We start from the raw sequence: 26,070 nt of genomic DNA, 5'->3' as shown, positions 1-26,070 counted from the left end.
CATCTAAACTTCTAGTCAACTGCAAGTTTGCAGAATAGAGCAATATGTCTCATATTTACTTACACAGTCTGGTATGTCTGGCAGCTGAAGTTTTTGGAGCTAAGGCAAAATAGGAAGTTGAAAGATGGAACGGCCAGAAACGGACGGATCTTTGTTTTGAACCAGCTGGTAATGAACTCCTCACTCTGTAGTTGTGCCTGGTTGAAGTTGTCAATTCTCACTTCTCCAAGAGCCTCGAGCACATTTGACGAGGTCGGGTAAGTGTTGTTGCTGGCCTTGAATTGGCAGAAAAATAATTGTAGCTGGACCCAAACTTCACGCAGGGAAACGGCAATATTGTGAAAATGTGATTTTGTACTTACCATGTTAGCAAATGTCTCAAGGGCCTGGTCCAGTACAGCAGAGGCTTTTTGGAAGAAAAGCTTCCAGACTTCTACTGGGTATATGTTTTGGCTTTTCAGTGTGCAGTTCAGCAGTGTGACCAAGTTGCTGGATGTGAGATAGGGAGCCTTGAAAAAGAAAATTGACAAAGAATACAGCCATTTTGTCAGAGCTCATGGAGATTTGTCTCAGAACCATAATGGGGCAAAATCCATGTTCTGTTTTTGGAGTTTAAAAAGGAATCTTACAGAGGAACAGGCATGTTCTGTGATGGTGAAATTGCACAGGGCTGCCGAGGAATTGCCAGCTGACAGGATTTGTTCAAGTTTTGAACTGTGGAAAAAACACAATAAATTGAAATCCAATGCCCCCTTATTTGCACTGTGTTAACGAATTTTACCTAGACAGAATCAACATTGAACAAAACGGCATTTCACCCACCCATCAACTCCATCACAAATGAGATTCACTGTGAAAAGAGAATGGTTGTGTGTCAGATAATAGTCCTTCAGAATGCATTTATATCCTTAGAGTTGAAATGTCTACTTTTAGACAGACTCACCATGAACTGGGGTCACCTTGCACTGAAGACAAAGAAAATATGATTGTTAGTATAGTGGAAACATCTTCTTCAAGTGTAAATACCTTGACTTTGTCACAGTTGGCCCAATTAGTGTGCCAAACCTGGATCAACTATTGGATAACCCATGCAAGACACCCCCCCCCCCCCCCCCCCCCAACACACACACACACACACACACACACCCCAAAAAACTAATCTTACCACAAAGGAAGCTGGAACTGAGCAGCCTGTTTGGGAAGAAAAAGAAAGGAAACAAATCAATGGAGTAGTCATTACAGTGCTGGTACTGGGCTTTTGAGAAAAGTTTAGTCAGGAAAGCCTATTTGCCACATACGTGGGAATGTGTCCTGGAGGTACTGCTTGCTTGATCTCACGCCCTGTGAAAGGTCCAGTGGCAATGCTGCCAAACTCTGCGCAAGACCATCGTATCTAAAGGAAGAAAAGAATTCATTGTGACTTGTCAGGAGCCTCAGCTTGGCATTGTGCACACCCAAATGTCTAACTGTGGATATCAGAAATATCTTACATAGCCTGGTAGGATTCACAGGTGATGTTACTGCGGATCACCCGCAAGCTGCTAGGAAGGATGCTCGCCATCACAGGAACCAAATAAACCTGGAACCACTGTTGATAGTCTTCTGGCTGAAAGTCTTTAAGCTGAGGAGCAAGGGCTGTCAAGGTCAGGTTCAAAATGGTGTCTCGCACATCTGGATTTTGGATGAAGGTGACATTTCTCTGAAAAGAGAAGGGGATCATAATAAGGTCAGAGAGGAAGTCCTGAAGTCTTTGTGGAAATGTGGAGGTGAGGGGGAGCTTATCTAAACTAAATCTTTGTACTTCTGTACAGCAGGGATGCCTCAAGGCATGAAGCATATCAGAAATGGATCATTTTGAGTTAAACACTTGAGCAGGCTTATGAAAGAACACTGTTAACATTTGTTGATGTTTGCACTGAGGTAAGGTTACCAAGGAGAATTCACCTGCTTGTTGATGTTTGCAAAAGCCTGGAAGAATTGGTTGAGCTGCTCATAATCACTGGTCTCTGTCAAGCTTGTCAACACCTCCCTTACAACATGTGCATCGTTTAAAGCACCACTGTTTGGATCTAGGATTAGTTCAGCCTTCTGCGATGGTGAAAGAACGTCCAGAACTGTCAGCTATGGATACAAAAAAGTAGAATTCATGAAATGCATGTCTTTTGTATAATTTCCAGAATTTTGCTTTGCTATTCTCAAGAAAGACAGGAAGAGTAATATGAAGATTACCGTAGAGATGTTGAAGTCTTTGAGGTCAGAGTACGCTGAATATTGGATGAATGGACCCAGATTTGCTTTAACCCATTGGGCATCGCTCTCATTTTGTTGCCTGCAAGCTAAGACATGCAGACAAAACTTAAGATGTGCTCAATTTAGGAAGGTTTCTGACTGGTAGACATGAAAGAATTTAAGTTTTTTGTCTGAGTGCTTTTCCAGACATTTCACACTGGAAAGCACATAACGCACCCTATGTCTGCCCTACCTGGCTCATTGATGGCATTGTCAGCATTTCTTAGGTAGCCCAGCAGACCATGTGTGATCTCTTGCCGTCTGTACAGTGGCATGTCCTGGATAACTAAAGCCAACCCACTCACACTGCAACAGTTGAAAGAAAACGTTCTCATGCTGTTCTTTGTCACTATTGTCATTTTCTGTTACACCAAAATCTTGATTGCTCCAAGAAAGCTACTCACATGACTTGGTAGTTCGTGCAGCTGATGGTTGTGGTTGTGTTTATGAGCATTTCTGGAGTAAAACTGGCAAGGATAGGAATCAGTTTCACATGGAACCAAAGTTCATAGTCGTTTGTCGTGAAAGTGGAGAAATGTGGACTGATGATGATGAAGGTCGTATTCATGACCCGATCTCTCACAACAGGCTGGAAATGTGGGGTCTGTCATATTAAAGTGGAAAAAGACATAAGCAAATGTGAGATTGCATGTTGGAAGTACACTCATACAACATGGTACAAAGGCTGTAACCATTTGTTTTCTAAGATACAATAGCCAACAATGGATGTAGCGGTTGAGACCGATGTTTTATTCTGTTTACTTCTGGAATCAAATATCCGCATTGTCCTCCTTCACCCTTTTAGGAGGCTAGCCTACCTGTCCATTGGCTGTCAGCTGTGTCAGGAATTCATCCACATTTTTTAGAGCGTTGCCCTGTTCAAGTTGTTCAAACACAAGATCAATAAAAGCTGTGTTATTTGAGGCTCCAGAGCTCAGTAGCAGCTGTGCCACCTCAGAGGGATTGAGCGTTGACAACAATCCAGCCTACAACAAGGAATCAACATAATATCAGACAGCAGTAATGACCAATGCTGTGGGTAAAGGATTACAGTTTGCAACCAAAGAAAGTGTGCTCTATGATTTGCTTGTATTTTTTATATGGCAAAATAAACTCCTGTGTTTGTCTTCTTAAGTCTACAATTTTGTTTTCCTGTTCTTAAGGGAGGACTAGAAGTGCAATGTAGGGCTTACCGTAGAGATGTTGAAGTCTTTGAGGTCAGAGTACGCTGTATATTGGACGAATGGACCCAGCTTTGCTTTAACCCATTGGGCATCACTCTCATTTTGTTGCCTGCAAGCTAAGGCATGCAAACAAAAGTTAGGATGTGCTCAATTTAGGAAAGTTTCTGACAGGTAGACATGAAAGAATTTGTGGGCAAGTTTTTTGTCTGAGTGCTTTTCAAGACATTTCACACTGGAAAGCACATAACGCACCCTATGTTTGCCCTACCTGGCTCATTGATGGCATTGTCAGCATTTCTTAGGTAGCCCAGCAGACCATGTGTGATCTCTTGCCGTCTGTACAGTGGCATGTCCTGGATAACTAAAGCCAACCCACTCACACTGCAACAGTTGAAAGAAAACGTTCTCATGCTGTTCTTTGTCACTATTGTCATTTTCATTTGCAACAAAATCTTGATTGCTCCAAGAAAGCTACTCACATGACTTGGTAGTTTGTGCAGCTGATGGTTGTGGTTGCGTTTATGAGCATTTCTGGAGTAAAACTGGCAAGGATAGGAATCAGTTTCACATGGAACCAAAGTTCATAGTCGTTTGTCGTGAAAGTGGAGAAATGTGGACTGATGATGATGAAGGTCGTATTCATGACCCGATCTCTCACAACAGGCTGGAAATGTGGGCTCTGTCATATTAAAGTGGAAAAAGACATAAGCAAATGTGAGATTGCATGTTGGAAGTACACCCATACAACATGGTACAAAGGCTGTAACCATTTGTTTTCTAAGATACAATAGCCAACAATGGATGTAGCGGTTGAGACCGATGTTTTATTCTGTTTACTTCTGGAATCAAATATCCGCATTGTCCTCCTTCACCCTTTTAGGAGGCTAGCCTACCTGTCCATTGGCTGTCAGCTGTGTCAGGAATTCATCCACATTTTTTAGAGCGTTGCCCTGTTCAAGTTGTTCAAACACAAGATCAATAAAATCTGTGTTATTTGAGGCTCCAGAGCTCAGTAGCAGCTGTGCCACCTCAGAGGGATTGAGCGTCGACAACAATCCAGCCTACAACAGGGAATCAACATAATATCAGACAGCAGTAATGACCAATGCTGTGGGTAAAGGATTACAGTTTGCAACCAAAGAAAGTGTGCTCTATGATTTGCTTGTACTTTTTGATATGGCAAAATAAACTCCTGTGTTTGTCTTCTTAAGTCTACAATTTTGTTTTCCTGCTCTTAAGGGAGGACTAGAAGTGCAATGTAGGGCTTACCGTAGAGATGTTGAAGTCTTTGAGGTCAGAGTACGCTGTATATTGGACGAATGGACCCAGATTTGCTTTAACCCATTGGGCATCACTCTCATTTTGTTGCCTGCAAGCTAAGGCATGCAAACAAAAGTTAGGATGTGCTCAATTTAGGAAGGTTTCTGACTGGTAGACATGAAAGAATTTGTGGGCAAGTTTTTTGTCTGAGTGCTTTTCAAGACATTTCACACTGGAAAGCACATAACGCACCCTATGTCTGCCCTACCTGGCTCATTGATGGCATTTTCAGCATTTCTTAGATAGCCCAGCAGACCATGTGTGATCTCTTGCCGTCTGTACAGTGGCATCTCCTGGATAACTAAAGCCAACCCACTCACACTGCAACAGTTGAAAGAAAACGTTCTCATGCTGTTCTTTGTCACTATTGTCATTTTCATTTGCAACAAAATCTTGATTGCTCCAAGAAAGCTACTCACATGACTTGGTAGTTTGTGCAGCTGATTTTTGTGGTTGTGTTTATCAGCATTTCTGGAGTAAAACTGGCAAGGATAGGAATCAGTTTCACATGGAACCAAAGTTCATAGTCGTTTGTCGTGAAAGTGGAGAAATGTGGACTGATGATGATGAAGGTCGTATTCATGACCCGATCTCTCACAACAGGCTGGAAAATTGGCATCTGTGAAATTGAGGTGGAAAAGAAGCTAAGCAATACAGAGACTGCATGTTGCAAATGTACTCATACAACATGGTACAAAGGCTGCAAGCAATTCTTTCCTATGATAGACTCCTTGAAGACTTGTGTAGCGGTTTAGCAAATGTCTTATTCTGTCTTATCCTGCTGGAATAAAACACCAGGATTGTCCTCCTTCACCCTTTTAGAAGCCTAGCATACCTGTCCATTGGCTGTCAGTTGTGTGAGGAATCCATCCACGTTTTTTAGAGCGTTGCCCTCTTGCAGTCGCTCAAACACACGATCAATCAAATCTGTGTTATTGGAGGCTCCCAAACTCAGTACCAGCTGTGCCATCTGAGAAGGACTAAAGACTGACAACAATTCAGCCTACAAAAGAGAACCAGCATAATATAAGACAGCAGTCATGGAAATGTTCTGGGTAAAAGAATTCCGTTTACAGGAAGATGTACATCTGCAGTTGGCACTCACAGTGGACAAATTAGGATTGAAGGCTTGCAAGTCCTGCACAGTTGCAAAATCAGAGAAGTCGCCAAGGTTTGCCTTTAGCCACGCTTGGCTCCCCGTGATAGATGAGACACAGCCAGGATCTGCAGAAAAAGCAAGAAAGTTATTGACAGGGTAATATACCACATGTTGTCATGGAAAAACCAAAGTGAGCTTGAGTTTCTCCTTTTACCTGTTGAGTCATTTCTTGACAAGAACGGTTTGATGAAGTGAGTGAAGACTGCTTGCTGTGTGTCTCTGTCCATGGATGCCTTTTGGCTTCCAAATGCCTGAATGCTACATTTGAGAGAAAGCTTTCAACATCTAAACTTCTAGTCAACTGCAAGTTTGCAGAATAGAGCAATATGTCTCATATTTACTTACACAGTCTGGTATGTCTGGCAGCTGAAGTTTTTGGAGCTAAGGCAAAATAGGAAGTTGAAAGATGGAACGGCCAGAAACGGACGGATCTTTGTTTTGAACCAGCTGGTAATGAACTCCTCACTCTGTAGTTGTGCCTGGTTGAAGTTGTCAATTCTCACTTCTCCAAGAGCCTCGAGCACATTTGACGAGGTCGGGTAAGTGTTGTTGCTGGCCTTGAATTGGCAGAAAAATAATTGTAGCTGGACCCAAACTTCATGCAGGGAAACGGCAATATTGTGAAAATGTGATTTTGTACTTACCATGTTAGCAAATGTCTCAAGGGCCTGGTCCAGTACAGCAGAGGCTTTTTGGAAGAAAAGCTTCCAGACTTCTACTGGGTATATGTTTTGGCTTTTCAGTGTGCAGTTCAGCAGTGTGACCAAGTTGCTGGATGTGAGATAGGGAGCCTTGAAAAAGAAAATTGACAAAGAATACAGCCATTTTGTCAGAGCTCATGGAGATTTGTCTCAGAACCATAATGGGGCAAAATCTATGTTCTGTTTTTGGAGTTTCAAAAGGAATCTTACAGAGGAACAGGCATGTTCTGTGATGGTGAAATTGCACAGGGCTGCCGAGGAATTGCCAGCTGACAGGATTTGTTCAAGTTTTGAACTGTGGAAAAAACACAATAAATTGAAATCCAATGTCCCCTTAATTGCACTGTGTTAACGAATTTTACCTAGACAGAATCAACATTGAACAAAACGGCATTTCACCCACCCATCAACTCCATCACAAATGAGATTCACTGTGAAAAGAGAATGGTTGTGTGTCAGATAATAGTCCTTCAGAATGCATTTATATCCTTAGAGTTGAAATGTCTACTTTTAGACAGACTCACCATGAACTGGGGTCACCTTGCACTGAAGACAAAGAAAATATGATTGTTAGTATAGTGGAAACGTCTTCTTCAAGTGTAAATACCTTGACTTTGTCACAGTTGGCCCAATTAGTGTGCCAAACCTGGATCAAATATTGGATAACCCATGCAAGACACCCCCCCCCCCCCCACACACACACACACACACACACCCCAAAAAACTAATCTTACCACAAAGGAAGCTGGAACTGAGCAGCCTGTTTGGGAAGAAAAAGAAAGGAAACAAATCAATGGAGTAGTCATTACAGTGCTGGTACTGGGCTTTTGAGAAAAGTTTAGTCAGGAAAGCCTATTTGCCACATACGTGGGAATGTGTCCTGGAGGTACTGCTTGCTTGATCTCACGCCCTGTGAAAGGTCCAGTGGCAATGCTGCCAAACTCTGCGCAAGACCATCGTATCTAAAGGAAGAAAAGAATTCATTGTGACTTGTCAGGAGCCTCAGCTTGGCATTGTGCACACCCAAATGTCTAACTGTGGATATCAGAAATATCTTACATAGCCTGGTAGGATTCACAGGTGATGTTACTGGGGATCACCCGCAAGCTGCTAGGAAGGATGCTCGCCATCACAGGAACCAAATAAACCTGGAACCACTGTTGATAGTCTTCTGGCTGAAAGTCTTTAAGCTGAGGAGCAAGGGCTGTCAAGGTCAGGTTCAAAATGGTGTCTCGCACATCTGGATTTTGGATGAAGGTGACATTTCTCTGAAAAGAGAAGGGGATCATAATAAGGTCAGAGAGGAAGTCCTGAAGTCTTTGTGGAAATGTGGAGGTGAGGGGGAGCTTATCTAAACTAAATCTTTGTACTTCTGTACAGCAGGGATGCCTAAAGGCATGAAGCATATCAGAAATAGATCATTTTAAGTTAAACACTTGAGCAGGCTTATGAAAGAACACTGTTAACATTTGTTGATGTTTGCACTGAGGTAAGGTTACCAAGGAGAATTCACCTGCTTGTTGATGTTTGCAAAAGCCTGGAAGAATTGGTTGAGCTGCTCATAATCACTGGTCTCTGTCAAGCTTGTCAACACCTCCCTTACAACATGTGCATCGTTTAAAGCACCACTGTTTGGATCTAGGATTAGTTCAGCCTTCTGCGATGGTGAAAGAACGTCCAGAACTGTCAGCTATGGATACAAAAAAGTAGAATTCATGAAATGCATGTCTTTTGTATAATTTCCAGAATTTTGCTTTGCTATTCTCAAGAAAGACAGGAAGAGTAATATGAAGATTACCGTAGAGATGTTGAAGTCTTTGAGGTCAGAGTACGCTGAATATTGGATGAATGGACCCAGATTTGCTTTAACCCATTGGGCATCGCTCTCATTTTGTTGCCTGCAAGCTAAGACACGCAGACAAAACTTAAGATGTGCTCAATTTAGGAAGGTTTCTGACTGGTAGACATGAAAGAATTTAAGTTTTTTGTCTGAGTGCTTTTCTAGACATTTCACACTGGAAAGCACATAACACACCCTATGTCTGCCCTACCTGGCTCATTGATGACATTGTCAGCATTTCTTAGGTAGCCCAGCAGACCATGTGTGATCTCTTGCCGTCTGTACAGTGGCATCTCCTGGATAACTAAAGCCAACCCACTCACACTGCAACAGTTGAAAGAAAACGTTCTCATGCTGTTCTTTGTCACTATTGTCATTTTCTGTTACACCAAAATCTTGATTGCTCCAAGAAAGCTACTCACATGACTTGGTAGTTCGTGCAGCTGATGGTTGTGGTTGTGTTTATGAGCATTTCTGGAGTAAAACTGGCAAGGATAGGAATCAGTTTCACATGGAACCAAAGTTCATAGTCGTTTGTCGTGAAAGTGGAGAAATGTGGACTGATGATGATGAAGGTCGTATTCATGACCCGATCTCTCACAACAGGCTGGAAATGTGGGGTCTGTCATATTAAAGTGGAAAAAGACATAAGCAAATGTGAGATTGCATGTTGGAAGTACACTCATACAACATGGTACAAAGGCTGTAACCATTTGTTTTCTAAGATACAATAGCCAACAATGGATGTAGCGGTTGAGACCGATGTTTTATTCTGTTTACTTCTGGAATCAAATATCCGCATTGTCCTCCTTCACCCTTTTAGGAGGCTAGCCTACCTGTCCATTGGCTGTCAGCTGTGTCAGGAATTCATCCACATTTTTTAGAGCGTTGCCCTGTTCAAGTTGTTCAAACACAAGATCAATAAAAGCTGTGTTATTTGAGGCTCCAGAGCTCAGTAGCAGCTGTGCCACCTCAGAGGGATTGAGCGTTGACAACAATCCAGCCTACAACAAGGAATCAACATAATATCAGACAGCAGTAATGACCAATGCTGTGGGTAAAGGATTACAGTTTGCAACCAAAGAAAGTGTGCTCTATGATTTGCTTGTATTTTTTATATGGCAAAATAAACTCCTGTGTTTGTCTTCTTAAGTCTACAATTTTGTTTTCCTGTTCTTAAGGGAGGACTAGAAGTGCAATGTAGGGCTTACCGTAGAGATGTTGAAGTCTTTGAGGTCAGAGTACGCTGTATATTGGACGAATGGACCCAGCTTTGCTTTAACCCATTGGGCATCACTCTCATTTTGTTGCCTGCAAGCTAAGGCATGCAAACAAAAGTTAGGATGTGCTCAATTTAGGAAAGTTTCTGACAGGTAGACATGAAAGAATTTGTGGGCAAGTTTTTTGTCTGAGTGCTTTTCAAGACATTTCACACTGGAAAGCACATAACGCACCCTATGTTTGCCCTACCTGGCTCATTGATGGCATTGTCAGCATTTCTTAGGTAGCCCAGCAGACCATGTGTGATCTCTTGCCGTCTGTACAGTGGCATGTCCTGGATAACTAAAGCCAACCCACTCACACTGCAACAGTTGAAAGAAAACGTTCTCATGCTGTTCTTTGTCACTATTGTCATTTTCATTTGCAACAAAATCTTGATTGCTCCAAGAAAGCTACTCACATGACTTGGTAGTTTGTGCAGCTGATGGTTGTGGTTGCGTTTATGAGCATTTCTGGAGTAAAACTGGCAAGGATAGGAATCAGTTTCACATGGAACCAAAGTTCATAGTCGTTTGTCGTGAAAGTGGAGAAATGTGGACTGATGATGATGAAGGTCGTATTCATGACCCGATCTCTCACAACAGGCTGGAAATGTGGGCTCTGTCATATTAAAGTGGAAAAAGACATAAGCAAATGTGAGATTGCATGTTGGAAGTACACCCATACAACATGGTACAAAGGCTGTAACCATTTGTTTTCTAAGATACAATAGCCAACAATGGATGTAGCGGTTGAGACCGATGTTTTATTCTGTTTACTTCTGGAATCAAATATCCGCATTGTCCTCCTTCACCCTTTTAGGAGGCTAGCCTACCTGTCCATTGGCTGTCAGCTGTGTCAGGAATTCATCCACATTTTTTAGAGCGTTGCCCTGTTCAAGTTGTTCAAACACAAGATCAATAAAATCTGTGTTATTTGAGGCTCCAGAGCTCAGTAGCAGCTGTGCCACCTCAGAGGGATTGAGCGTCGACAACAATCCAGCCTACAACAGGGAATCAACATAATATCAGACAGCAGTAATGACCAATGCTGTGGGTAAAGGATTACAGTTTGCAACCAAAGAAAGTGTGCTCTATGATTTGCTTGTACTTTTTGATATGGCAAAATAAACTCCTGTGTTTGTCTTCTTAAGTCTACAATTTTGTTTTCCTGCTCTTAAGGGAGGACTAGAAGTGCAATGTAGGGCTTACCGTAGAGATGTTGAAGTCTTTGAGGTCAGAGTACGCTGTATATTGGACGAATGGACCCAGATTTGCTTTAACCCATTGGGCATCACTCTCATTTTGTTGCCTGCAAGCTAAGGCATGCAAACAAAAGTTAGGATGTGCTCAATTTAGGAAGGTTTCTGACTGGTAGACATGAAAGAATTTGTGGGCAAGTTTTTTGTCTGAGTGCTTTTCAAGACATTTCACACTGGAAAGCACATAACGCACCCTATGTCTGCCCTACCTGGCTCATTGATGGCATTTTCAGCATTTCTTAGATAGCCCAGCAGACCATGTGTGATCTCTTGCCGTCTGTACAGTGGCATCTCCTGGATAACTAAAGCCAACCCACTCACACTGCAACAGTTGAAAGAAAACGTTCTCATGCTGTTCTTTGTCACTATTGTCATTTTCATTTGCAACAAAATCTTGATTGCTCCAAGAAAGCTACTCACATGACTTGGTAGTTTGTGCAGCTGATTTTTGTGGTTGTGTTTATCAGCATTTCTGGAGTAAAACTGGCAAGGATAGGAATCAGTTTCACATGGAACCAAAGTTCATAGTCGTTTGTCGTGAAAGTGGAGAAATGTGGACTGATGATGATGAAGGTCGTATTCATGACCCGATCTCTCACAACAGGCTGGAAAATTGGCATCTGTGAAATTGAGGTGGAAAAGAAGCTAAGCAATACAGAGACTGCATGTTGCAAATGTACTCATACAACATGGTACAAAGGCTGCAAGCAATTCTTTTCTATGATAGACTCCTTGAAGACTTGTGTAGCGGTTTAGCAAATGTCTTATTCTGTCTTATCCTGCTGGAATAAAACACCAGGATTGTCCTCCTTCACCCTTTTAGAAGCCTAGCATACCTGTCCATTGGCTGTCAGTTGTGTGAGGAATCCATCCACGTTTTTTAGAGCGTTGCCCTCTTGCAGTCGCTCAAACACACGATCAATCAAATCTGTGTTATTGGAGGCTCCCAAACTCAGTACCAGCTGTGCCATCTGAGAAGGACTAAAGACTGACAACAATTCAGCCTACAAAAGAGAACCAGCATAATATAAGACAGCAGTCATGGAAATGTTCTGGGTAAAAGAATTCCGTTTACAGGAAGATGTACATCTGCAGTTGGCACTCACAGTGGACAAATTAGGATTGAAGGCTTGCAAGTCCTGCACAGTTGCAAAATCAGAGAAGTCGCCAAGGTTTGCCTTTAGCCACGCTTGGCTCCCCGTGATAGATGAGACACAGCCAGGATCTGCAGAAAAAGCAAGAAAGTTATTGACAGGGTAATATACCACATGTTGTCATGGAAAAACCAAAGTGAGCTTGAGTTTCTCCTTTTACCTGTTGAGTCATTTCTTGACAAGAACGGTTTGATGAAGTGAGTGAAGACTGCTTGCTGTGTGTCTCTGTCCATGGATGCCTTTTGGCTTCCAAATGCCTGAATGCTACATTTGAGAGAAAGCTTTCAACATCTAAACTTCTAGTCAACTGCAAGTTTGCAGAATAGAGCAATATGTCTCATATTTACTTACACAGTCTGGTATGTCTGGCAGCTGAAGTTTTTGGAGCTAAGGCAAAATAGGAAGTTGAAAGATGGAACGGCCAGAAACGGACGGATCTTTGTTTTGAACCAGCTGGTAATGAACTCCTCACTCTGTAGTTGTGCCTGGTTGAAGTTGTCAATTCTCACTTCTCCAAGAGCCTCGAGCACATTTGACGAGGTCGGGTAAGTGTTGTTGCTGGCCTTGAATTGGCAGAAAAATAATTGTAGCTGGACCCAAACTTCATGCAGGGAAACGGCAATATTGTGAAAATGTGATTTTGTACTTACCATGTTAGCAAATGTCTCAAGGGCCTGGTCCAGTACAGCAGAGGCTTTTTGGAAGAAAAGCTTCCAGACTTCTACTGGGTATATGTTTTGGCTTTTCAGTGTGCAGTTCAGCAGTGTGACCAAGTTGCTGGATGTGAGATAGGGAGCCTTGAAAAAGAAAATTGACAAAGAATACAGCCATTTTGTCAGAGCTCATGGAGATTTGTCTCAGAACCATAATGGGGCAAAATCTATGTTCTGTTTTTGGAGTTTCAAAAGGAATCTTACAGAGGAACAGGCATGTTCTGTGATGGTGAAATTGCACAGGGCTGCCGAGGAATTGCCAGCTGACAGGATTTGTTCAAGTTTTGAACTGTGGAAAAAACACAATAAATTGAAATCCAATGTCCCCTTAATTGCACTGTGTTAACGAATTTTACCTAGACAGAATCAACATTGAACAAAACGGCATTTCACCCACCCATCAACTCCATCACAAATGAGATTCACTGTGAAAAGAGAATGGTTGTGTGTCAGATAATAGTCCTTCAGAATGCATTTATATCCTTAGAGTTGAAATGTCTACTTTTAGACAGACTCACCATGAACTGGGGTCACCTTGCACTGAAGACAAAGAAAATATGATTGTTAGTATAGTGGAAACGTCTTCTTCAAGTGTAAATACCTTGACTTTGTCACAGTTGGCCCAATTAGTGTGCCAAACCTGGATCAAATATTGGATAACCCATGCAAGACACCCCCCCCCCCCCCCCCCACACACACACACACACACACACACCCCAAAAAACTAATCTTACCACAAAGGAAGCTGGAACTGAGCAGCCTGTTTGGGAAGAAAAAGAAAGGAAACAAATCAATGGAGTAGTCATTACAGTGCTGGTACTGGGCTTTTGAGAAAAGTTTAGTCAGGAAAGCCTATTTGCCACATACGTGGGAATGTGTCCTGGAGGTACTGCTTGCTTGATCTCACGCCCTGTGAAAGGTCCAGTGGCAATGCTGCCAAACTCTGCGCAAGACCATCGTATCTAAAGGAAGAAAAGAATTCATTGTGACTTGTCAGGAGCCTCAGCTTGGCATTGTGCACACCCAAATGTCTAACTGTGGATATCAGAAATATCTTACATAGCCTGGTAGGATTCACAGGTGATGTTACTGGGGATCACCCGCAAGCTGCTAGGAAGGATGCTCGCCATCACAGGAACCAAATAAACCTGGAACCACTGTTGATAGTCTTCTGGCTGAAAGTCTTTAAGCTGAGGAGCAAGGGCTGTCAAGGTCAGGTTCAAAATGGTGTCTCGCACATCTGGATTTTGGATGAAGGTGACATTTCTCTGAAAAGAGAAGGGGATCATAATAAGGTCAGAGAGGAAGTCCTGAAGTCTTTGTGGAAATGTGGAGGTGAGGGGGAGCTTATCTAAACTAAATCTTTGTACTTCTGTACAGCAGGGATGCCTAAAGGCATGAAGCATATCAGAAATAGATCATTTTAAGTTAAACACTTGAGCAGGCTTATGAAAGAACACTGTTAACATTTGTTGATGTTTGCACTGAGGTAAGGTTACCAAGGAGAATTCACCTGCTTGTTGATGTTTGCAAAAGCCTGGAAGAATTGGTTGAGCTGCTCATAATCACTGGTCTCTGTCAAGCTTGTCAACACCTCCCTTACAACATGTGCATCGTTTAAAGCACCACTGTTTGGATCTAGGATTAGTTCAGCCTTCTGCGATGGTGAAAGAACGTCCAGAACTGTCAGCTATGGATACAAAAAAGTAGAATTCATGAAATGCATGTCTTTTGTATAATTTCCAGAATTTTGCTTTGCTATTCTCAAGAAAGACAGGAAGAGTAATATGAAGATTACCGTAGAGATGTTGAAGTCTTTGAGGTCAGAGTACGCTGAATATTGGATGAATGGACCCAGATTTGCTTTAACCCATTGGGCATCGCTCTCATTTTGTTGCCTGCAAGCTAAGACACGCAGACAAAACTTAAGATGTGCTCAATTTAGGAAGGTTTCTGACTGGTAGACATGAAAGAATTTAAGTTTTTTGTCTGAGTGCTTTTCTAGACATTTCACACTGGAAAGCACATAACACACCCTATGTCTGCCCTACCTGGCTCATTGATGACATTGTCAGCATTTCTTAGGTAGCCCAGCAGACCATGTGTGATCTCTTGCCGTCTGTACAGTGGCATCTCCTGGATAACTAAAGCCAACCCACTCACACTGCAACAGTTGAAAGAAAACGTTCTCATGCTGTTCTTTGTCACTATTGTCATTTTCATTTGCAACAAAATCTTGATTGCTCCAAGAAAGCTACTCACATGACTTGGTAGTTCGTGCAGCTGATGGTTGTGGTTGTGTTTATGAGCATTTCTGGAGTAAAACTGGCAAGGATAGGAATCAGTTTCACATGGAACCAAAGTTCATAGTCGTTTGTCGTGAAAGTGGAGAAATGTGGACTGATGATGATGAAGGTCGTATTCATGACCCGATCTCTCACAACAGGCTGGAAATGTGGGGTCTGTCATATTAAAGTGGAAAAAGACATAAGCAAATGTGAGATTGCATGTTGGAAGTACACCCATACAACATGGTACAAAGGCTGTAACCATTTGTTTTCTAAGATACAATAGCCAACAATGGATGTAGCGGTTGAGACCGATGTTTTATTCTGTTTACTTCTGGAATCAAATATCCGCATTGTCCTCCTTCACCCTTTTAGGAGGCTAGCCTACCTGTCCATTGGCTGTCAGCTGTGTCAGGAATTCATCCACATTTTTTAGAGCGTTGCCCTGTTCAAGTTGTTCAAACACAAGATCAATAAAATCTGTGTTATTTGAGGCTCCAGAGCTCAGTAGCAGCTGTGCCACCTCAGAGGGATTGAGCGTTGACAACAATCCAGCCTACAACAGGGAATCAACATAATATCAGACAGCAGTAATGACCAATGCTGTGGGTAAAGGATTACAGTTTGCAACCAAAGAAAGTGTGTTCTATGATTTGCTTGTATTTTTTATATGGCAAAATAAACTCCTGTGTTTGTCTTCTTAAGTCTACAATTTTGTTTTCCTGTTCTTAAGGGAGGACTAGAAGTGCAATGTAGGGCTTACCGTAGAGATGTTGAAGTCTTTGAGGTCAGAGTACGCTGTATATTGGACGAATGGACCCAGATTTGCTTTAACCCATTGGGCATCACTCTCATTTTGTTGCCTGCAAGCTAAGGCATACAAACAAAAGTTAGGATGTGCTCAATTTAGGAAAGTTTTTGACAGGTAGACATGAAAGAATTTGTGGGCAAGTTTTTTGTCTGAGTGCTTTTCAAGACATTTCACACTGGAAAACACATAACGCACCCTATGTTTGCCCTACCTGGCTCATTGATGGCATTGTCAGCATTTCTTAGGTAGCCCAGCAGACCATGTGTGATCTCTTGCCGTCTGTACAGTGGCATCTCCTGGATAACTAAAGCCAACCCACTCACACTGCAACAGTTGAAAGAAAACGTTCTCATGCTGTTCTTTGTCACTATTATCATTTTCATTTGCAACAAAATCTTGATTGCTCCAAGAAAGCTACTCACATGACTTGGTAGTTTGTGCAGCTTATTTTTGTGGTTGCGTTTATGAGCATTTCTGGAGTAAAACTGGCAAGGATAGGAATCAGTTTCACATGGAACCAAAGTTCATAGTCGTTTGTCGTGAAAGTGGAGAAATGTGGACTGATGATGATGAAGGTCGTATTCATGACCCGATCTCTCACAACAGGCTGGAAATGTGGGGTCTGTCATATTAAAGTGGAAAAAGACATAAGCAAATGTGAGATTGCATGTTGGAAGTACACCCATACAACATGGTACAAAGGCTGTAACCATTTGTTTTCTAAGATACAATAGCCAACAATGGATGTAGCGGTTGAGACCGATGTTTTATTCTGTTTACTTCTGGAATCAAATATCCGCATTGTCCTCCTTCACCCTTTTAGGAGGCTAGCCTACCTGTCCATTGGCTGTCAGCTGTGTCAGGAATTCATCCACATTTTTTAGAGCGTTGCCCTGTTCAAGTTGTTCAAACACAAGATCAATAAAATCTGTGTTATTTGAGGCTCCAGAGCTCAGTAGCAGCTGTGCCACCTCAGAGGGATTGAGCGTCGACAACAATCCAGCCTACAACAGGGAATCAACATAATATCAGACAGCAGTAATGACCAATGCTGTGGGTAAAGGATTACAGTTTGCAACCAAAGAAAGTGTGCTCTATGATTTGCTTGTACTTTTTGATATGGCAAAATAAACTCCTGTGTTTGTCTTCTTAAGTCTACAATTTTGTTTTCCTGCTCTTAAGGGAGGACTAGAAGTGCAATGTAGGGCTTACCGTAGAGATGTTGAAGTCTTTGAGGTCAGAGTACGCTGTATATTGGACGAATGGACCCAGATTTGCTTTAACCCATTGGGCATCACTCTCATTTTGTTGCCTGCAAGCTAAGGCATGCAAACAAAAGTTAGGATGTGCTCAATTTAGGAAGGTTTCTGACTGGTAGACATGAAAGAATTTGTGGGCAAGTTTTTTGTCTGAGTGCTTTTCAAGACATTTCACACTGGAAAGCACATAACGCACCCTATGTCTGCCCTACCTGGCTCATTGATGGCATTTTCAGCATTTCTTAGATAGCCCAGCAGACCATGTGTGATCTCTTGCCGTCTGTACAGTGGCATCTCCTGGATAACTAAAGCCAACCCACTCACACTGCAACAGTTGAAAGAAAACGTTCTCATGCTGTTCTTTGTCACTATTGTCATTTTCATTTGCAACAAAATCTTGATTGCTCCAAGAAAGCTACTCACATGACTTGGTAGTTTGTGCAGCTGATTTTTGTGGTTGTGTTTATCAGCATTTCTGGAGTAAAACTGGCAAGGATAGGAATCAGTTTCACATGGAACCAAAGTTCATAGTCGTTTGTCGTGAAAGTGGAGAAATGTGGACTGATGATGATGAAGGTCGTATTCATGACCCGATCTCTCACAACAGGCTGGAAAATTGGCATCTGTGAAATTGAGGTGGAAAAGAAGCTAAGCAATACAGAGACTGCATGTTGCAAATGTACTCATACAACATGGTACAAAGGCTGCAAGCAATTCTTTTCTATGATAGACTCCTTGAAGACTTGTGTAGCGGTTTAGCAAATGTCTTATTCTGTCTTATCCTGCTGGAATAAAACACCAGGATTGTCCTCCTTCACCCTTTTAGAAGCCTAGCATACCTGTCCATTGGCTGTCAGTTGTGTGAGGAATCCATCCACGTTTTTTAGAGCGTTGCCCTCTTGCAGTCGCTCAAACACACGATCAATCAAATCTGTGTTATTGGAGGCTCCCAAACTCAGTACCAGCTGTGCCATCTGAGAAGGACTAAAGACTGACAACAATTCAGCCTACAAAAGAGAACCAGCATAATATAAGACAGCAGTCATGGAAATGTTCTGGGTAAAAGAATTCCGTTTACAGGAAGATGTACATCTGCAGTTGGCACTCACAGTGGACAAATTAGGATTGAAGGCTTGCAAGTCCTGCACAGTTGCAAAATCAGAGAAGTCGCCAAGGTTTGCCTTTAGCCACGCTTGGCTCCCCGTGATAGATGAGACACAGCCAGGATCTGCAGAAAAAGCAAGAAAGTTATTGACAGGGTAATATACCACATGTTGTCATGGAAAAACCAAAGTGAGCTTGAGTTTCTCCTTTTACCTGTTGAGTCATTTCTTGACAAGAACGGTTTGATGAAGTGAGTGAAGACTGCTTGCTGTGTGTCTCTGTCCATGGATGCCTTTTGGCTTCCAAATGCCTGAATGCTACATTTGAGAGAAAGCTTTCAACATCTAAACTTCTAGTCAACTGCAAGTTTGCAGAATAGAGCAATATGTCTCATATTTACTTACACAGTCTGGTATGTCTGGCAGCTGAAGTTTTTGGAGCTAAGGCAAAATAGGAAGTTGAAAGATGGAACGGCCAGAAACGGACGGATCTTTGTTTTGAACCAGCTGGTAATGAACTCCTCACTCTGTAGTTGTGCCTGGTTGAAGTTGTCAATTCTCACTTCTCCAAGAGCCTCGAGCACATTTGACGAGGTCGGGTAAGTGTTGTTGCTGGCCTTGAATTGGCAGAAAAATAATTGTAGCTGGACCCAAACTTCACGCAGGGAAACGGCAATATTGTGAAAATGTGATTTTGTACTTACCATGTTAGCAAATGTCTCAAGGGCCTGGTCCAGTACAGCAGAGGCTTTTTGGAAGAAAAGCTTCCAGACTTCTACTGGGTATATGTTTTGGCTTTTCAGTGTGCAGTTCAGCAGTGTGACCAAGTTGCTGGATGTGAGATAGGGAGCCTTGAAAAAGAAAGTTGACAAAGAATACAGCCATTTTGTCAGAGCTCATGGAGATTTGTCTCAGAACCATAATGGGGCAAAATCTATGTTCTGTTTTTGGAGTTTAAAAAGGAATCTTACAGAGGAACAGGCATGTTCTGTGATGGTGAAATTGCACAGGGCTGCCGAGGAATTGCCAGCTGACAGGATTTGTTCAAGTTTTGAACTGTGGAAAAAACACAATAAATTGAAATCCAATGTCCCCTTAATTGCACTGTGTTAACGAATTTTACCTAGACAGAATCAACATTGAACAAAACGGCATTTCACCCACCCATCAACTCCATCACAAATGAGATTCACTGTGAAAAGAGAATGGTTGTGTGTCAGATAATAGTCCTTCAGAATGCATTTATATCCTTAGAGTTGAAATGTCTACTTTTAGACAGACTCACCATGAACTGGGGTCACCTTGCACTGAAGACAAAGAAAATATGATTGTTAGTATAGTGGAAACATCTTCTTCAAGTGTAAATACCTTGACTTTGTCACAGTTGGCCCAATTAGTGTGCCAAACCTGGATCAAATATTGGATAACCCATGCAAGACACCCCCCCCCCCCCACACACACACACACACCCCAAAAAACTAATCTTACCACAAAGGAAGCTGGAACTGAGCAGCCTGTTTGGGAAGAAAAAGAAAGGAAATAAATCAATGGAGTAGTCATTACAGTGCTGGTACTGGGCTTTTGAGAAAAGTTTAGTCAGGAAAGCCTATTTGCCACATACGTGGGAATGTGTCCTGGAGGTACTGCTTGCTTGATCTCACGCCCTGTGAAAGGTCCAGTGGCAATGCTGCCAAACTCTGCGCAAGACCATCGTATCTAAAGGAAGAAAAGAATTCATTGTGACTTGTCAGGAGCCTCAGCTTGGCATTGTGCACACCCAAATGTCTAACTGTGGATATCAGAAATATCTTACATAGCCTGGTAGGATTCACAGGTGATGTTACTGGGGATCACCCGCAAGCTGCTAGGAAGGATGCTCGCCATCACAGGAACCAAATAAACCCGGAACCACTGTTGATAGTCTTCTGGCTGAAAGTCTTTAAGCTGAGGAGCAAGGGCTGTCAAGGTCAGGTTCAAAATGGTGTCTCGCACATCTGGATTTTGGATGAAGGTGACATTTCTCTGAAAAGAGAAGGGGATCATAATAAGGTCAGAGAGGAAGTCCTGAAGTCTTTGTGGAAATGTGGAGGTGAGGGGGAGCTTATCTAAACTAAATCTTTGTACTTCTGTACAGCAGGGATGCCTCAAGGCATGAAGCATATCAGAAATGGATCATTTTGAGTTAAACACTTGAGCAGGCTTATGAAAGAACACTGTTAACATTTGTTGATGTTTGCACTGAGGTAAGGTTACCAATGAGAATTCACCTGCTTGTTGATGTTTGCAAAAGCCTGGAAGAATTGGTTGAGCTGCTCATAATCACTGGTCTCTGTCAAGCTTGTCAACACCTCCCTTACAACATGTGCATCGTTTAAAGCACCACTGTTTGGATCTAGGATTAGTTCAGCCTTCTGCGATGGTGAAAGAACGTCCAGAACTGTCAGCTATGGATACAAAAAAGTAGAATTCATGAAATGCATGTCTTTTGTATAATTTCCAGAATTTTGCTTTGCTATTCTCAAGAAAGACAGGAAGAGTAATATGAAGATTACCGTAGAGATGTTGAAGTCTTTGAGGTCAGAGTACGCTGAATATTGGATGAATGGACCCAGATTTGCTTTAACCCATTGGGCATCGCTCTCATTTTGTTGCCTGCAAGCTAAGACATGCAGACAAAACTTAAGATGTGCTCAATTTAGGAAGGTTTCTGACTGGTAGACATGAAAGAATTTAAGTTTTTTGTCTGAGTGCTTTTCTAGACATTTCACACTGGAAAGCACATAACACACCCTATGTCTGCCCTACCTGGCTCATTGATGGCATTGTCAGCATTTCTTAGGTAGCCCAGCAGACCATGTGTGATCTCTTGCCGTCTGTACAGTGGCATCTCCTGGATAACTAAAGCCAACCCACTCACACTGCAACAGTTGAAAGAAAACGTTCTCATGCTGTTCTTTGTCACTATTGTCATTTTCATTTGCAACAAAATCTTGATTGCTCCAAGAAAGCTACTCACATGACTTGGTAGTTCGTGCAGCTGATGGTTGTGGTTGTGTTTATCAGCATTTCTGGAGTAAAACTGGCAAGGATAGGAATCAGTTTCACATGGAACCAAAGTTCATAGTCGTTTGTCGTGAAAGTGGAGAAATGTGGACTGATGATGATGAAGGTCGTATTCATGACCCGATCTCTCACAACAGGCTGGAAATGTGGGGTCTGTCATATTAAAGTGGAAAAAGACATAAGCAAATGTGAGATTGCATGTTGGAAGTACACCCATACAACATGGTACAAAAGCTGTAACCATTTGTTTTCTAAGATACAATAGCCAACAATGGATGTAGCGGTTGAGACCGATGTGTTATTCTGTATTTACTTCTGGAATCAAATATCCGCATTGTCCTCCTTCACCCTTTTAGGAGGCTAGCCTACCTGTCCATTGGCTGTCAGCTGTGTCAGGAATTCATCCACATTTTTTAGAGCGTTGCCCTGTTCAAGTTGTTCAAACACAAGATCAATAAAATCTGTGTTATTTGAGGCTCCAGAGCTCAGTAGCAGCTGTGCCACCTCAGAGGGATTGAGCGTTGACAACAATCCAGCCTACAACAAGGAATCAACATAATATCAGACAGCAGTAATGACCAATGCTGTGGGTAAAGGATTATAGTTTGCAACCAAAGAAAGTGTGCTCTATGATTTGCTTGTATTTTTTATATGGCAAAATAAACTCCTGTGTTTGTCTTCTTAAGTCTACAATTTTGTTTTCCTGTTCTTAAGGGAGGACTAGAAGTGCAATGTAGGGCTTACCGTAGAGATGTTGAAGTCTTTGAGGTCAGAGTACGCTGTATATTGGACGAATGGACCCAGATTTGCTTTAACCCATTGGGCATCACTCTCATTTTGTTGCCTGCAAGCTAAGGCATACAAACAAAAGTTAGGATGTGCTCAATGTAGGAAAGTTTCTGACTGGTAGACATGAAAGAATTTGTGGGCAAGTTTTTTGTCTGAGTGCTTTTCAAGACATTTCACACTGGAAAGCACATAACGCACCCTATGTCTGCCCTACCTGGCTCATTGATGGCATTTTCAGCATTTCTTAGATAGCCCAGCAGACCATGTGTGATCTCTTGCCGTCTGTACAGTGGCATCTCCTGGATAACTAAAGCCAACCCACTCACACTGCAACAGTTGAAAGAAAACGTTCTCATGCTGTTCTTTGTCACTATTGTCATTTTCATTTGCAACAAAATCTTGATTGCTCCAAGAAAGCTACTCACATGACTTGGTAGTTCGTGCAGCTTATTTTTGTGGTTGCGTTTATGAGCATTTCTGGAGTAAAACTGGCAAGGATAGGAATCAGTTTCACATGGAACCAAAGTTCATAGTCGTTTGTCGTGAAAGTGGAGAAATGTGGACTGATGATGATGAAGGTCGTATTCATGATCCGATCTCTCACAACAGGCTCGAAAATTGGCATCTGTGAAATTGAGGTGGAAAAGAAGCTAAGCAATACAGAGACTGCATGTTGCAAATGTACTCATACAACACAGCACAAAGGCTGCAAGCAATTCTTTTCTATGATAGACTCCTTGAAGACTTGTGTAGCGGTTTAGCAAATGTCTTATTCTGTCTTATCCTGCTGGAATAAAACACCAGGATTGTCCTCCTTCACCCTTTTAGAAGCCTAGCATACCTGTCCATTGGTTGTCAGTTGTGTGAGGAATCCATCCACATTTTTTAGAGCGTTGCCCTCTTGCAGTCGCTCAAACACACGATCAATCAAATCTGTGTTATTGGAGGCTCCCAAACTCAGTACCAGCTGTGCCACCTGAGAAGGACTGAGGACTGACAACAATTCAGCCTACAAAAGAGAACCAGCATAATATAAGACAGCAGTCATGGAAATGTTCTGGGTAAAAGAATTCCGTTTACAGGAAGATGTACATCTGCAGTTGGCACTCACAGTGGACAAATTAGGATTGAAGGCTTGCAAGTCCTGCACAGTTGCAAAATCAGAGAAGTCGCCAAGGTTTGCCTTTAGCCACGCTTGGCTCCCCGTGATAGATGAGACACAGCCAGGATCTGCAGAAAAAGCAAGAAAGTTATTGACAGGGTAATATACCACATGATGTCATGGAAAAACCAAAGTGAGCTTGAGTTTCTCCTTTTACCTGTTGAGTCATTTCTTGACAAGAACGGTTTGATGAAGTGAGTGAAGACTGCTTGCTGTGTGTCTCTGTCCATGGATGCCTTTTGGCTTCCAAATGCCTGAATGCTACATTTGAGAGAAAGCTTTCAATAACTAATTACTCAACATATTCAAAATTCAACATAATTCAATCACAAACATTTCAAACTTAAATCCCATTGATATTTTAAATCATCGTAATCAACAAATTGGTACATTTTGTCACAACCTCTTCTACACAGAATAAGACCTTTTTTTCTTTCGTTTATTCATCCACACTTTCATTTCCTTTGATAATTTGCTAATTTCATATGGTATTCTAATATGGGATAGTGAACTCTTTTAACCTCAGTCTTTTCATGTCTGGAAAAGTTTCCAACCGCGTTTTACATCGTGGGTAGCAATTTTCAGTTGAAATTCTCCTATTGACTTGTTTTCAATTACATAATTTTTGAATCATTATATAACATTCTTATTTTAAAGAAAACAGCTTCACGAACGACCACCTTATATTAAGGTCTATGCCTCTTCTACAACAGCTGGGTCACACAGTCATAACTTGTTTGGTCTGACTTGTAATTTAACAATCAGGTGATATACATATTTCTTTCTTCCTTTTAGTAGTGATTTCAGTGGACTTTGGGACCCTGACATCAACATTCAATGCAATACACAGTGAGAAATGTGTTACATGTTAGAATATTCAATTAAAATTGTTTATGTCTTTAATGATTTCCATAAGCAGTTAACAGCAGTCACCAGCAATAATTGGTAAAATGGAATTTATTCACTTACATCTCTTGGAAAGAGGTGCAGCTGAAGTTCTGCTTGCTGAGCTGGTTTAGGAAGTTTCCATTGACATAAGGCAAAAGAGGAATCATCTTCACAGAGAACCACAGCCTGATGAATTCGGGGTCACTGTCATTACCCAAACGAAGGCTGTCCAGAACTCCAAATATATCCAGAACATCAAATCCAGGGACATTGTTGTTCTGTTACAAGACAAATTTGCCATTTACCATTCTTAAAAGCTGTTACATGTTTTACACCTACACTATACTGAAGTAAAGCATTAGCTCATTTACCAGGTCAAAGAACACTTGTAAAGTCGACTCTACAATCTGCCTGAGATTTTGTTCCACCATCCTCGACTTTTCATCTGTTAAGCTTGCATTTTTACCCCTTTTACAGGATAGCTCGCCTGTCAGTGTGTCCACTGCAGCAGAGATCTAAGAACACATAGACCAGGTGAAAGGACTGGGTTACTGTCAGTAACTTAGCACAAGGGGGAGTCATTTATCAACAATGCTTTGTGGTGACATTTAATAATTTAAGGTTTAAAGATGAATTTATCATTTTTTACTCAAATTAATTCCAAAAGGCTTACTCTTTGAATGGCATCTTGTAGATTTGCTGCATGGCAAGTTTCCTGGAAACCGTTGGTATGAGTGGTGGCTTTGCTTAAAGAAGAAAAAACACGGTAACAGAAATGAATAATAAAGTCATCTTTAACTAAAATAACATCCCTGGAATGTATTATGTCTACAAATTGTTATTTGAGTTTGCATGCCTACCTGTTTTCAGATAAACCTGGTCCTATAAAATGCAAAAAAGAAAATGAATGAACACATGTATTAACATTTTCAAATTAATAATTAATGGAAAATGGATAAGAATGATGTTAATGGATTAACTTTTAAAAGAGGAAAAAGGTGACATTTTATTTTATATCCATATAAAATTGCATATGGTTTATATGTATAAAAAAAACTTACCTTCTGTTGTGTTGGACTGTAATGTAAATTTATAGAAGAACATGTTAATTCAGTATTTCATTGCATTTCATTGTTTTTGATTTAATTATTTAATCTTGAAAAAAAAAACACTTACAGTTGCAGAGACCAGTCCTGACATACATACAATAGATTTTTTTTATAAAAAAGAAAAGTGTTAGATAAGGATATATATTCTATTAAATGACTAATTGAATGTTCAGAGATACTTACCAATGCCAATAGATGACAGTAGCAGAACTTGCACTGACATTTTTATGCCACCCATCGTGAGAACTCAGTTCTCACTTTTTTTTTGTGCCCCTCAGTTGATTTTCAGATTATTTAATTTTTATTTTAGATAAAGATGTAAAGTGATACTGGAAAAGAAAAATGAAGTGATAAAAGTGCATTTTAATTATTGCAGTGCATTAGATCTAAGAATTGTTGATACAGAAACTCAATAGTAAAGAACATAAAAGTATGACGTTTGAATGACATGTTATACATACACAATACATACATTTTCTTTTTAATCCCTCCAAAGCTAAAAGCAAGATTAAATAGTATGGATTATTTCTTACTTCTGTATAGTGATTATAAATTAATAACAGAGTATATCAGAAAGCAAGATAAGCCATAGAAAGATGTTTAACTGGTTGAACTCACCTCTCGAACTCCTTCACTCTGTGAGAGAAGACTGAAGATCGCTGTTAGTGGTGAAGCAGGTATATACTGGGTGGAGTAAAAGAAAATTAGAGCAGATGA

General features: G+C 41.3%; 1 protein-coding gene across 1 annotated transcript in view; it reads right to left on the bottom strand.

Moving 5' to 3' along the window:
* The window catches only part of LOC143413942 (uncharacterized), a 30,680-nt gene extending 5,047 nt beyond the window's left edge, over positions 1-25,633 (bottom strand). The window contains exons 1-95 of the mRNA XM_076877421.1: positions 25,537-25,633; positions 25,421-25,437; positions 25,306-25,321; positions 25,105-25,126; positions 24,918-24,990; positions 24,616-24,759; positions 24,326-24,522; positions 23,514-23,617; positions 23,306-23,424; positions 23,036-23,203; positions 22,620-22,819; positions 22,409-22,521; positions 22,150-22,256; positions 21,775-21,942; positions 21,359-21,558; positions 21,148-21,260; positions 20,895-21,001; positions 20,610-20,786; positions 20,156-20,364; positions 19,964-20,058; positions 19,831-19,856; positions 19,628-19,649; positions 19,507-19,534; positions 19,314-19,398; positions 19,047-19,193; positions 18,748-18,959; positions 18,557-18,660; positions 18,349-18,467; positions 18,079-18,246; positions 17,663-17,862; positions 17,452-17,564; positions 17,193-17,299; positions 16,817-16,984; positions 16,403-16,602; positions 16,192-16,304; positions 15,933-16,039; positions 15,558-15,725; positions 15,144-15,343; positions 14,933-15,045; positions 14,680-14,786; positions 14,395-14,571; positions 13,941-14,149; positions 13,749-13,843; positions 13,616-13,641; positions 13,400-13,421; positions 13,279-13,306; positions 13,086-13,170; positions 12,819-12,965; positions 12,520-12,731; positions 12,329-12,432; positions 12,121-12,239; positions 11,851-12,018; positions 11,435-11,634; positions 11,224-11,336; positions 10,965-11,071; positions 10,589-10,756; positions 10,175-10,374; positions 9,964-10,076; positions 9,705-9,811; positions 9,330-9,497; positions 8,916-9,115; positions 8,705-8,817; positions 8,452-8,558; positions 8,167-8,343; positions 7,713-7,921; positions 7,521-7,615; positions 7,388-7,413; positions 7,178-7,199; positions 7,057-7,084; positions 6,864-6,948; positions 6,597-6,743; positions 6,298-6,509; positions 6,107-6,210; positions 5,899-6,017; positions 5,629-5,796; positions 5,213-5,412; positions 5,002-5,114; positions 4,743-4,849; positions 4,367-4,534; positions 3,953-4,152; positions 3,742-3,854; positions 3,483-3,589; positions 3,108-3,275; positions 2,694-2,893; positions 2,483-2,595; positions 2,230-2,336; positions 1,945-2,121; positions 1,491-1,699; positions 1,299-1,393; positions 1,166-1,191; positions 944-965; positions 823-850; positions 630-714; positions 363-509; positions 64-275 (exon numbers count right to left, since the gene is read on the bottom strand). Coding sequence (XP_076733536.1) covers positions 64-275; positions 363-509; positions 630-714; positions 823-850; positions 944-965; positions 1,166-1,191; positions 1,299-1,393; positions 1,491-1,699; positions 1,945-2,121; positions 2,230-2,336; positions 2,483-2,595; positions 2,694-2,893; positions 3,108-3,275; positions 3,483-3,589; positions 3,742-3,854; positions 3,953-4,152; positions 4,367-4,534; positions 4,743-4,849; positions 5,002-5,114; positions 5,213-5,412; positions 5,629-5,796; positions 5,899-6,017; positions 6,107-6,210; positions 6,298-6,509; positions 6,597-6,743; positions 6,864-6,948; positions 7,057-7,084; positions 7,178-7,199; positions 7,388-7,413; positions 7,521-7,615; positions 7,713-7,921; positions 8,167-8,343; positions 8,452-8,558; positions 8,705-8,817; positions 8,916-9,115; positions 9,330-9,497; positions 9,705-9,811; positions 9,964-10,076; positions 10,175-10,374; positions 10,589-10,756; positions 10,965-11,071; positions 11,224-11,336; positions 11,435-11,634; positions 11,851-12,018; positions 12,121-12,239; positions 12,329-12,432; positions 12,520-12,731; positions 12,819-12,965; positions 13,086-13,170; positions 13,279-13,306; positions 13,400-13,421; positions 13,616-13,641; positions 13,749-13,843; positions 13,941-14,149; positions 14,395-14,571; positions 14,680-14,786; positions 14,933-15,045; positions 15,144-15,343; positions 15,558-15,725; positions 15,933-16,039; positions 16,192-16,304; positions 16,403-16,602; positions 16,817-16,984; positions 17,193-17,299; positions 17,452-17,564; positions 17,663-17,862; positions 18,079-18,246; positions 18,349-18,467; positions 18,557-18,660; positions 18,748-18,959; positions 19,047-19,193; positions 19,314-19,398; positions 19,507-19,534; positions 19,628-19,649; positions 19,831-19,856; positions 19,964-20,058; positions 20,156-20,364; positions 20,610-20,786; positions 20,895-21,001; positions 21,148-21,260; positions 21,359-21,558; positions 21,775-21,942; positions 22,150-22,256; positions 22,409-22,521; positions 22,620-22,819; positions 23,036-23,203; positions 23,306-23,424; positions 23,514-23,617; positions 24,326-24,522; positions 24,616-24,759; positions 24,918-24,990; positions 25,105-25,126; positions 25,306-25,321; positions 25,421-25,437; positions 25,537-25,591 — 11,888 coding nt within the window. The 5' untranslated portion in view covers positions 25,592-25,633. The remainder of the gene's footprint in view (positions 1-63; positions 276-362; positions 510-629; positions 715-822; positions 851-943; positions 966-1,165; positions 1,192-1,298; positions 1,394-1,490; positions 1,700-1,944; positions 2,122-2,229; positions 2,337-2,482; positions 2,596-2,693; positions 2,894-3,107; positions 3,276-3,482; positions 3,590-3,741; positions 3,855-3,952; positions 4,153-4,366; positions 4,535-4,742; positions 4,850-5,001; positions 5,115-5,212; positions 5,413-5,628; positions 5,797-5,898; positions 6,018-6,106; positions 6,211-6,297; positions 6,510-6,596; positions 6,744-6,863; positions 6,949-7,056; positions 7,085-7,177; positions 7,200-7,387; positions 7,414-7,520; positions 7,616-7,712; positions 7,922-8,166; positions 8,344-8,451; positions 8,559-8,704; positions 8,818-8,915; positions 9,116-9,329; positions 9,498-9,704; positions 9,812-9,963; positions 10,077-10,174; positions 10,375-10,588; positions 10,757-10,964; positions 11,072-11,223; positions 11,337-11,434; positions 11,635-11,850; positions 12,019-12,120; positions 12,240-12,328; positions 12,433-12,519; positions 12,732-12,818; positions 12,966-13,085; positions 13,171-13,278; positions 13,307-13,399; positions 13,422-13,615; positions 13,642-13,748; positions 13,844-13,940; positions 14,150-14,394; positions 14,572-14,679; positions 14,787-14,932; positions 15,046-15,143; positions 15,344-15,557; positions 15,726-15,932; positions 16,040-16,191; positions 16,305-16,402; positions 16,603-16,816; positions 16,985-17,192; positions 17,300-17,451; positions 17,565-17,662; positions 17,863-18,078; positions 18,247-18,348; positions 18,468-18,556; positions 18,661-18,747; positions 18,960-19,046; positions 19,194-19,313; positions 19,399-19,506; positions 19,535-19,627; positions 19,650-19,830; positions 19,857-19,963; positions 20,059-20,155; positions 20,365-20,609; positions 20,787-20,894; positions 21,002-21,147; positions 21,261-21,358; positions 21,559-21,774; positions 21,943-22,149; positions 22,257-22,408; positions 22,522-22,619; positions 22,820-23,035; positions 23,204-23,305; positions 23,425-23,513; positions 23,618-24,325; positions 24,523-24,615; positions 24,760-24,917; positions 24,991-25,104; positions 25,127-25,305; positions 25,322-25,420; positions 25,438-25,536) is intronic.
* Between the last annotated feature and the right edge of the window lie 437 nt (positions 25,634-26,070).

This window comes from Maylandia zebra, linkage group LG19, assembly GCF_041146795.1.
Source record: "Maylandia zebra isolate NMK-2024a linkage group LG19, Mzebra_GT3a, whole genome shotgun sequence".
Taxonomy (NCBI): Eukaryota; Metazoa; Chordata; class Actinopteri; order Cichliformes; family Cichlidae; genus Maylandia; species Maylandia zebra.
Note: the sequence above shows the minus strand (reverse complement) of the source record. Positions and strands in the feature narration are given on the sequence as shown.